The 12,313-nt window shown below is 26.4% G+C and overlaps 1 protein-coding gene across 1 annotated transcript; it reads left to right on the top strand.

Annotated features, from left to right (window-relative positions):
* Positions 1–238: 238 nt before the first annotated feature.
* On the top strand, positions 239–6,708 carry LOC132939556 (mitochondrial ribonuclease P catalytic subunit). The gene is made up of 6 exons (XM_061006794.1): positions 239–943; positions 1,008–1,380; positions 1,453–1,696; positions 4,597–4,733; positions 4,815–5,007; positions 5,713–6,708. Exons 1-6 carry the CDS (start codon positions 412–414, stop codon positions 5,848–5,850), a joined length of 1,617 nt encoding a protein of 538 aa, XP_060862777.1. The 5' UTR covers positions 239–411; the 3' UTR covers positions 5,851–6,708.
* The last annotated feature ends 5,605 nt before the right edge of the window (positions 6,709–12,313 follow it).

Raw genomic sequence — 12,313 nt, 5'->3', positions numbered from 1 at the left:
TTGAGACTCATTTATCAATGATAAAATGATAAAATAAAGGGGGAGAAATTCATATTCACATAACATTATTAGTCGCAAAATGGCGGCTTAGCATACCTGTATCTATAATGCCCTAATTTAGGTAATTTAATTTTAAATTTTGAACAAATCTGAATTATCAATGTTATTGTTATCATTATCATTATTTACTTATCACTGTTATTATCTATTATCTATGGTTAATATATAATCGAAATCACGTTTTTGAAATCTGAAGTAAACAGTTTACTTTCAAAGTTTACTTTATTATGAAGTAAATAATATTAAATAATACAATTAGGTATTTTACATTTAAATAATTAGCTATTATACTGATATTATGTACCCAACACGTATTTAAGTTATTACCTATCAATTTTATTAGTTATTTTTATGCATAAATTGTATTTTAATATGTGTTCGTTATTAAGAAAACATCTGCATTGGAATTTACCGAAGTTAGTATGTCCAAGACATACTAGTATTTATACTCAAAGATTACTGTCCGTTGTTACTCCAGATATAATTGTACCTCGCAAAATGAAAGGTAGGTTTGCCAGCGAAGAACAAAAACGTATTATTACAGAATTAGTTATCAAATCAAGTTCCTCAATAATCGACTGGGATGCATTGAAATCGTCTGTTTTGTCCATAAATCGTGGGTATATAAATGAAAAAAATATTAATGGATGCATCTTAGATGAATGCTCACAACAAAAACGCTTGGACTTAGTCAAGTCATTTATGAAGTATGTGAAACAATGTAGTCATGGTAAACCTAATTTAGCATTAGAACTATTATACATTCGTTCATGTTACAAGTCGAAGAATGAATTGACAGATAAAGACCAATATGAAATTCAGACTAATTGTCAGTCTCTGTTTAAAAATAATTTACATTTATTGAATTCCGTTCTACTTGAAGGTAGTATGACAATATGCAAGTATTATCATTTTAATTTTATTAATTAACTTATTTTGTTGTTTAGGTATAGTAATGGGAATTTGTTGTACACCTTTATGGCGAGATTCTTTAAAATTCATAAAAGAATCAAAAGTTGAAGATAACATAACATTAAACACATTTGTTAGTGTAATTTTAAGAGCTTTTGAAGAAGGAGAAATTGATTTGGGATGGACTACAGTACAAAATATGTTTAATCTACATAGAATAATACCATTAGAAATAGTTACAGCTTGGTTTAATCTTTGTGAAAAAAATGTAAATACTAGCCATTTTAGAGTATTAGAATTTTTAAGAGATAATGAGTATATTATCAGGGACAATTTAGCAGAACTAATTCGTAGCAAATTAAATAAATCTGGAATTAAAACTACTACTACTATGATTTATCATAATAAGTAAATATTATTTATAGTATCCTCAGCTTTAGGAGATAAAAATTACATTTTTTAAATAATTTATTTTCTTAGTGGAAAATGCAAGAATTGTAATCAAGTATTGGAACATGCTGAAGTCACAAATTCAGATTTTAAGATACTTCGAGAACGTTTTTTATCTAATGTAATGATTGGAAAAAATATTTTTAACAACTCTTCTCCTCAAGAGTTGAACGATTTTAAAGATTTCATAGAAATTACTGCACCATATGACGTGGTTGTCGATGGATTAAACTTGGCATATGCATATAGAGGAAAAATTGGTGATCATTCTTTAGTAAGTATACTTTGATACAATGGTATAGTATTAATTAGTATATTAATGAAATTAAATCTTTAATTCAAGTTTTTTATGTAACAAGTGTGTCATGAGACATGAAAAATATTGTTCTGTGGTACTTCTTAGTTACGACATAATGTCCGCAATGCCTCCACCAGAAGTGATTTTTTTATAAGAACTTAAATAGTAAGAATTACCATTCACAACATAATTCTAGTATCATTATAGGCGTGCAAACGGGGTTTGCAGTGTATGTGATAGGATACACTGGGAGCAGACCCACTTTTTAGAGAGCATATGAACTATACTCTATCCCACGAGAGAATAATCACTTTTCACTCATCACGAATGATTCTATTGGTGTGTCGAGAACCACGTAATCACGCTAACACTGGATAGTTAGGGATGTGGACTGTTTATTCTCTTCTGGGATAGAGTATAGGTACTATTAGCTAAATATACTTATGTATATTGTATATTACGTGATGTTCTAACTAGCGAAAAAAAACTACATTATATATAGGTATTGATCTTTACGGTTTAATTATGTGATAGTTATTATAAAACTATATACTTTTCGATAAAAAACATCTTCATAGAAATATTTTTTTTTTTTTTATAATAAAAAAATATGCTGAGTAACCTATTATTTTCTAATAAAAAGTAGGTAGTAATAATAATAATAGTAATTTATATTTTTGGTCTTTTGGGTATTTGAGCACATTTCATCAGCCGTAAATGTAAACCCTGCAGCTAAAGTTTGGGCACTCTTATGTCTACTGTCTAGTATTATATTATTTTTAAAACTAATCTTTTAAATTTAGCTTTCAAAAAGTCATCTGCTAAAATGCCATTATTCTCTCAAAAGACCAATATTTAAAATGAGGTTACATTTAAAACTAACTAAGTAATATTACAATTAATAAAAGTATTAATCAATTGTGTCCTTAGTAATAAAAAAATATGCCTAATGAATTTAAATATTTCATATTAATTTAAAGCAGTTTAAATAATAGTTTTTAATTACCTAAATATAATTTTTATTCAATTAACTTTTAAGTGTTTTGAGTTTTCAACAAGATATAAATTATTAATTAACATAATAATCTAATTGAATTTGGTTAATCCATCATTTACCACACCATTAGTTTTTCACTAATCTTTAGTCAATGTTTTAGTTTCTTTTTAATCAAGGTTACTTAGTCTTAGCTTATAGTTTAGTATCTTTCTCCTCCAGCTCAGCCATTTGCTTTGGAGGTTATCCATATATATCCAATCCTATGTATATAATATATCTAAATTCTAAATTGTAATTGATGGAAAATATATATTATTATTATTATAATTTAATAGCAATTAAATTGCCTGGGTATTTTAATTAGTGAATACAATAATTATGTAATATAAAGTTAGTAGATTTTCATTACTAAAAGAAAAACAATTGATTTTGACTTAAAAATTCTTGAAATTTAGTATTTAGTTGTAATAAGTATATGTGACTAGTACTTTAGTCTCTAGCTGATCGGTATGCTCCCAAAGATCCATAACACTCTAAGTACCTAATTATGTTGAAAACTATATGTGGGTGATATATATCTCCCCAAAAGGGTATATCTTATTTTTTAACATTAAATATTCTTAAATAAAAGGGTGGGTGTAAAATAAAAATAAGGTCCTAGTTACGCCACTGCAGCTTTGCAGGTATTTTAATTGTAATCTTTAAGTAAATTATAATTTAATGACATACATTTCAATTCTTTTTCAAAAATATTAATTATTTTATCTTATTTTACAAATAATAATGAAAAAATAAATAAATATTATTAGGATGCCACACTCGTGTGTGTTGTCTCTGTGTTACAAATGTGTAACATAGCAAATTTCCGCTCAGCAAATAATGTTGAACTCTGATAGTTTAAACATTAGAGTGATTCAACCCATTATGGAACTTGATGGTAAGAACATTATCTGTGTTTGTATGTTGGTTTTTTAAGATTATTCAGTTTTTAAGTGAGTTATGAGCATTTTTAATTTATGCTATATTATACAAGCATATTTTTTAAAAAATTTATCTATCATAAAAAAACTAACATACAAACTCAGATAATGTTCTTACCATCATATTCCATAATAGGTCGATTCACTCTAATTTTGAAACTAACAGAGCTAAACGTGATTATCTGAGCGGAAATTTGCTATGTTACACATTTGTAACACGGAGACAACACATGCGAGTGTGGCATCCTAATAATATTTATTTATTTTTTCATTATTATTTGTAAAATAAGATAAAATAATTAATATTGTTATATTATGCACTTGTATGACCAAGACAACACATATACGGGTGTGTACGGGCGTCCTCTTAAGTCAGATAATGTAAAATTCTAATTTTTGCGACAATAATACTTAAAGTAAAAAATAAATTCTAAAATGCACTGAAAACTCCAAAAAGGTAGATCTATTTCCACAGATTATACAAAAAAAATTTGTATTAGGTACATTCAAGATTGATTTAGATAAATGTGATCTATTTTTGTTTTTGTGAACATAACTTTTCTTTTTACATATGCCAAAAATTTTAAATGATCCTTTACTCACTTATTTTACATCAACACAATTACTATATATTTATTTTTACTCAATAGTTATAATTTTTAAAACCGTTTGGAAAATAGCTATTTTAAAAAATTTTACTGTACAAAAACATTCCGTTTTATTTCTATTTTAAATAGATGCGATTAAAATCAGAACTATCATAATATAAGTTACGGTTGAAAAAACAGTATTTAAATAATATAACGATTGCCATATAGAAATACTTTGAGACATAATGTATCTGTAAACTGTTTGGTGATTATTATTAATAATACTATTGCAAATATTTTATTGTGTAGACCAAGATTGTTATGAAGAATTTTATTGAAAAGAAACTGAAAGTATTATTAATTGGCAGAAAACATCTAGTAAAAATGCTAGGAAAGGAATTTGATTTTATAAAAAAAAATGCTCATATATTTTTTACAAACGATCTGTAAGAAGATAATTAAGATATACAAATTAACCTTAAACCAATACAAATATATATTTATGATATTTTATTTATTTTGTTTAGGTCTAAAGATGATCCATTTGTTCTATATGCTGCAATGTATAGTGGTATTGATACAAAAATTCTCACCAGAGATCTTATGCGTGGTCACAAATATTTGTTAGGAGATGCTATCATAAAAAGTATATTTCAAAAATGGTTACAAAAACATAGATTAGGATTAAGATTACGTGCAGGGAATGAAGTTATTATTAAAGTAAGTTAATATGCAATAACAAGTTTGTTTTAGCTGTCATATAGTATGTCCTACTGGTAATTTACAAATATAGTATAAAGTCTACTGGCAAACAAACAATAAAAATTTTAAAAGAAATAAAAAATTCTTTGAAATCTAATCGTATTATCCCATTAAAATAAAAAGTTGTTTGATTTTCCTTTTGTTTGCAATGTAATATTCGCCTTTCTTTGCCCCTTTCCTAACGCATGTACAAATTCATCTCACTTACACACTTATTAAATTGGGCATTTTCATTGTTCAACCACACATTTTTATTATTTAAGAAATTGGTGGTTGATTTATCACCACTTATGATTAAATAAAATTATTTTGCCTATATAATGAGTGTGTGACTGCGTGAGTGCCGAAATTTTAGTGTGCGCAGTGAGAGTCCATATTTTTACGAAATGTCAAATAGCCTTGTTATCTAAAGTCATAAATATAAAGTGTAATCAAAGAAAAGAGATTAGACCGTATCTATCATAACTCATAAGCTCATGTAAAAACTAGAGCTACAGGTAAACCACATCCTATAGAAGATAACAATAGCTGGTAGAACACGTTAGCGGAGAGACCACATACTATATGACAGCCTTTATTATTGTGTGCAATCTAATACATGCATTTATTTTAATGTTTAAAAATTGCAATAAATAATAATAATATAAATTTTTTTCGTCTTAGGAACCTATAACATATTTACAAGCCACTCAAGAATCTGCAAATGGAATATGGCATATGCCCTACCAGGAATTTAAAGAACATGGTTCCTGGTCAAAACCTGATTCATCACCTGATAAATGGATGTGTATACAAATGTAGACTGAACTATATTATATTTACTTAAATTATGTTTAAAAAAAAATAAATATTTTTCCATTATGATTGACAAAAATATATACAGTAATATATATAGTAAACTATTGCTGATTTTTTATAAGTATCTGTACGGATATTTTTAATAATGTTATTATTTAATATATTTTCTAAGCTCAGCTTGTATTGTTGAAAATGTAGGTTTAACAGTACTACCCATTTTTAAAACTTTAAATTGCAATCTTGTCGATTTAACAACTTTTGTAGCTGTTTAAATCTATAATTTATATTACTTAAAGTTTTTAAAATGTAGGCTATAAAATTTAACATGACCCAATTTTATTTTTAAAAGATTATATTATTGATTGAGACATTTGATTTTCATTGATTTTATTATTTTCTTAACAATATTTAAATATTATAAATTGATAACTAAAATAATGGTAATAATTGTGATAAAATAATTAATTAGTAGTATGAAGAGTAGGGCCCGGAACTTGATGCACTTGCATCTTTTTTTTCTAATGCTTACATTCGAGGCTCGTCTTTACAGAAATTTGATTCATGATATATATAATTTAGTGGTACAATTTTTGTTTTGAATTTTTTGTATTCTTAGGGAATGTTTTGCTTCACAGTCATTTTTTAGTATTTTTAGTGCATTTTATTCATGTTTGTACTTATTTTTACATATATTTGCATTTTATTTGTTGAAAGTTACACTTTATCGTAACACATTCAGATTTTTTTTTTTTAAATTTTTTAAAGATTTTTAGGTCATCAAGTTCCGGGCCTTACTTATTATTTATTGTGTTTGTTTAAAGTATTATATTTTATTGAATATTAGCATTGATACCTACTAGTATTTATAATCAATGATATTAGTTTTCAAACAATTTTGAAATTGTTTTTAATTGAAATATATTTTCTTTAAAAAATACTAAGTATTGAGTATTGTTAGTATTAACCATTTATCGAAAATACTTTTAATTAATCATGCATAATTTTAACATGATAATATTGCTTAGTACCACAGAATATAAAAATTAATACTAATTACTAGATTTTTAACTGGGGGGACTTGACCGACGTTTGAGGGGACAAAGTCCCCCCAAGCCCCATCGTATTTGCACCAATGAGTATTAGGTATTTTTGATTTCATATTGGAAGGATGTCAACTGTCAAGTTGTAACATGGATTTTAATAAATGTTGTCTTTTTAAATACATACATTTGGCAACAACAGTTGGGTTATTAGGCGATACAATTACACAATAATTTACATTCATATTTGTAAACGAGTTACACAATCAACTGATGTCTGACAAGAGTTTTGTGTCATTAATAAAATGTTGTTAGTTTGTTCATTACATTTATTGTAGGCGGGCATTCAGCCAAGACCTATTCGAGTGTAAATCAAATTAGTATTTCACTCTAATAAAAACTAATCTACACGCTACACTGTGCATATTACATTTAATTTTGTATTCTCATCCCTCAAACAACACTAATTTCCAAGCCCGGATGGGGGGGGGGGGCAAGGTGTGAACGGTCCCGGGGCCCATATTTATCCCCAAAATATATTTTTTTTAACGCGTCCAATGCAGTTAAAAAAAAAAATATGTAAGTAGGTAGGTTAGGTATGTAAGTAAATTAATATTGATAATTAAAAAATAAAATTTTTCTCAATTTTATATCACGAAAAATTACTATAGATGATAATGAACTATGTTTGCCAACAATTTTGTTTGTTTGTTTTTTTTTTGAGCATTTTAGATTACCGATTTAATTATTTAAGTATATAAAAAGGTATTTAGCTCTTGTAAATTAGGTATTTCAGTTAAAAGTATTAATTCATATTATACTAAAATTTAGAGGACTATAGCTAATAACCTAGTGAACCAAAATTGATAATTTTACTGTCAAATGTTCAGAAAAAAAGCTTCACCAGAATCCATAAAAAAATATGGTGGTTACCATTTGAAAAATAAAGTCGAGATTTTATTATTGGTTCAACTGCGTATTTAAAAATTTTGAAAATGTTATAAAAAAAATTGTCTGTTAAAAATAGAGAAACACGTCTTTTTTTTGTTTTAACGAAATTCCAATCATCGATCCATAATATTGTTAAAAAAAAGCCGCGTACGATGACGTAAGATACATCCTGTATATTTTTTGTATAGTAAAAAATTACACAATAATATAAAGTTGTTAATATGTAATGATACAAAAATTTTGAAGTTTAAGTTGAAAGTGGGCCCACTAAGTGTATGGTGTGTGCCAGGGCCCAATTAATCCTTAATCCGGGATTGCTAATTTCAATGATGAAGAATAAACTGAAACTGTGAAGTCAGCACAGTCCTCATCAGGATCATAGGCGCAACTAGACCTCTAAAACGTGTGGTGCTAAAATATTTCATATTTTGAAAACATAGAATTTATGGTATTTCACTATAATAATGATAGTTAGACCTAAAAAAACAAGGGGTGCTAAAGACCCTTTGCACCCCACTAGTTGCGCCAATGATCAGGATATCTTTTAGTTGGTGTATGTGTCTTAATTCTTATTAATACAGCGTTTAAATACTTTAACATCAGCGTGTTATCTCCGTCCAACATATAGGTACCTACCGTATTTTGAGGATACTTTGCACCATACATGGTAACATTGCACCAAAAAAAAAAAGTAATTTTACAAAATATCTCGTTAACAATTTGTTATTAATGATAGAAAAATATAAATGTTATAATTTTGTTCCTGATACTGTAAAATGTCTTTTGAAATGGTTCTAACACAGATTATATGAAAATATTATATCAAATATTTTCATATAATCTGTGGTTCTAACTTCAGTATGTCGATTTCCCTCCAAAACGTGTGCTCTTGATAACTACATACAATAGAACATAACAATGTTAACCTACTTAAAAATTGTATAGAGTAAAACTAACCAAACACTGGCAACCAGTTCTTATTCATATTTTATATTTCTTATTTTAATTCCAAACATTCAATTTGAACGAATTTGAATATTTTGATATAAAATAAGGTGTTAGTATTCTTCTATGGTGTTAGTAATGTCCTTCTTATAAGTTTTTAAAAAAAAATATTTTTCACTTCTATAGAATTAATTGTAGGTATTTGACAATAAATTAATATCGTTAATTATAAATAGGTACCTACTACAAGTGTTGTTTGTATAATATTTATAACCTATACTAAAAGTTTTGCGATTAAATTGTAAAAGTTTTTATTTTGGAGTTTATTAAAAGTGTTTGTGGTTTGTGATATCATTGGAATTATAATTTGTATCAATATAATATAGGCATATTAATTTAGTTTATAGTTTAAACCAGTTTAAATTTAAGGCATACCTACCTAGTGAATAGTGATAATTGTATTTGTATAGGATAAAAGTATATTAAGAGGTGCATGCTAAGCTGTTTCGTTCTCGTCATCGTAGTCTATTCGGTATTCCTAATCTTAAAGCTTATAGGGTAAACGTGGGTATAGGTACCTATCTGACATTTTGAAATCAGCATTTGCACTGCAACTCTCTGAATTATTCCGATCGCGGTTGTCTAGCTCGAGTATCGTAGTCGTGGCTTAGCCAAGTTAGGAGCCTTTGGTTTGATTTTAGATAGAAATATTCTAATATCTATTAACTACTTAAAAAAGCCTAAATGTGCTGTCTACATGCAACAATGAACTGTACGTTACGTCGATAGTATGTTATAATATATACACGATAAATTATTGTATGACGCATTCTTAAAGACGTTTTATGCTATACAAAAACAAACAAATATTAACTTTATGAACTACTATTTAAATTTTAAGTGATCAGTTCTATAAGCCTGAATAAACTAACAAAGTAGCAAGGAAATTTGTTTTAATATTGAAATTTTTCAGGTAGTCATTAGTGCCGGTTAAGGGGTAATAAATAGGCAGCCGTCTCTGAGTTTTTTAAGGCCAAACCTGGCTGCCTATTTATTACGCCTTTACCGGCACCAATGAAAAATTTCAATACTAAAACAAATTTCCTTTCTACTTTATTAGTTTATTTAGGCTTAGAACTAACCACTTAAAATTTAAATAGTAGTTCATGAAGTTAATATTTGTTTGTTTTTGTATAGCATAAAACGTCCTTAAGAAGGCGTCATACAATTTATACTACCTACCTACAATAGGTAGTTGTCGAGTGTACCAGTAGATTTAGGAAAATCGGTTTTTGACAAAATCTATTTTGGTTTTTGGTGTAACTCTAAAAAAAAATTACTGTAGATACAATATGACATATTCACAGAAAGTTTATATTTTCTTATACACCAGAATTTTTTCAAAATATTATAACTAATGTTGAGCTACTTATATTATAGGCATATAAAATTTTTGATTTTGATTAGTTTTTTTTAAACTAAGGTAGATGAAAAATGTTCACTCGGTCAAAAAACTTGAAAATGTAGTACATGGTTCCGCATGTTGTCAGTGTAAATTAAAAAAAAAAGTTGAACTTAAATCTCCCATAGTTTTAAATGGAGCGTATTGAATATCTTCAATGATATTGAATTAGATACAATTATAGATACAATTCATTGTATAAGAAAAACGATTCTGAGCGAAAACGGCCAGTCAGCCTATGATATTACTAAGTATATTTGATGATATTATTGTGAATAAAGTAATATACCTATATATAATCTATTTACGTGGAGCCTTGTTTTTAATTTTCTATCCTTAGCTATTAAAGTTGAACATTTTATAAATTTTTAACTACAAAATAATTATTAAACTTTAAAAGTGATAAATTTTGTCAACATTTAAACTTTAAATGCTTATACAAAAAATTGTGCATATGTATTTTTCAACTGCTATTGTAACATTACATCAGAAACCATTTTTCACGCTTTTTTACCCAACAAATAACATTTTATTGATATTTATAAAAAAAAAAACCGTAAACAGCTCAAAAAGAGTCAAAATATTTTCAAAACTTTATGGTGTATAGAAAATGCTAATATAAACATTCGGTGAATTTTCAAGTATCTACAGTCATTCGTTTTTTAATTACAACAAAATAAGAAAATCGTTACATGAGAAATCGAATGAATATCAAATGTTGTAAAAATATGAATTTCAAACGCTCATAAAAATTTAATTTGACTTTCTTGTAGAAGTAATTTATATATTACCTATTTACGTGGAGCCTTGTTTTAAATTTTCAATCTTTAGCTATGCAATTTGAACATTTTATAAATTTTAACTACAAAATAATTATTAAATTTTAAATTTGATAAATTTCTGAGCGAAGACGGTCGTATGATATTACTAAGTATATTTGATGATAATATTGTGAACAAAGTAATGTATGTGTAACCTTGTTTTAAATTTTCAATCATTAGCTATAGAAGTTGAACATTTTAAAAATTTTTAACTACAAAATGATTATTAAATATAAATGTATTTTGTCAAAATTTGAACTTTAAATGCTCTTTTAAAAAAATTGTGCCTATGTATTTTTAATATTTTTCAACTGCTATTGTAACAATATATCAAGAGCCTTGCATTACATTTTCACGCTTTTTTACCCTACAAATAAAATTTTATTGATATTTATAGAAAAAAAAACTAAAAAAAATGGAAACTGAAAATGTCCGTAAACAGCTCAAAATAAGTCAAAATATTTGGAAAATGTTATGGTGTATAGAAAATGCTAATATAAACATGCTGTCAGAATTGCATGAACCTACTGTCATTTGTTTTAGAGTTTCACCAAAAACCATTTTTTATTTTGTTGTGATTCAAAAACGAATAACCGCAAATATTTGAAATTGTACCAAGTATTTATATTAATATATTTTGACTATTTTTGAGCTATTTATAGACATTTGACATTTTCTTTCTATGCGTATAAATATTATTCTAAATATCGATAACAAAAATGTTCACTCTGTAGTCAAAAAGCTTGAATTGTAATACAAGGCTTTTCACAAGTTATTACCTAAGCTATTACTAGAATTAAAAAAATGTTCAGCTTAAATATACATTGATTTTTATGAGCGTTTGTTGAATTTTCTCAAATTTCACCTTAATCGCAAAATTTGAAAATTATTTTGTAGTTATACATATTTAATAATCATACCTAATATTTGAAATCTAAATACAAGGTTCTTAGTTAGTTATTATTACTAGAATTAAAAAAAAAGTTGAGCGTAATTCCACAAATATTTTTTATACACAAAATTGAATAATACCGTGTAAAACTACGATTTATAGTCAAACGGTTTTCTAATTCTGTTATTGTATTCTAAAACAAATAACCGACTATACATTATGTTCACTAAATGTTTGAATTAGCATTTTCTATAAATGGTAATATTTTCAAAATATTTTGATTCTTTTTGAGCAATTTATATTTATCGATTTTTAAATGTTATTACTTATTATTATAAATATAAATATCCAAAAC

The sequence above is a fragment of the Metopolophium dirhodum genome, chromosome 2, assembly GCF_019925205.1.
Source record: "Metopolophium dirhodum isolate CAU chromosome 2, ASM1992520v1, whole genome shotgun sequence".
NCBI lineage: Eukaryota > Metazoa > Arthropoda > Insecta > Hemiptera > Aphididae > Metopolophium > Metopolophium dirhodum.
Note: the sequence above shows the minus strand (reverse complement) of the source record. Positions and strands in the feature narration are given on the sequence as shown.

Coding starts and splice junctions, on each gene's coding strand:
- LOC132939556 (XM_061006794.1), top strand. CDS start 412: ATGCATAAATTGTATTTTAATATGTGTTCGTTATTAAGAAAACATCTG. Junction 1,381..1,452: donor ACTATGATTTATCATAATAA/GTAAATATTATT, acceptor TTATTTTCTTAG/TGGAAAATGCAAGAATTGTA. Junction 1,697..4,596: donor AAATTGGTGATCATTCTTTA/GTAAGTATACTT, acceptor TTTATTGTGTAG/ACCAAGATTGTTATGAAGAA.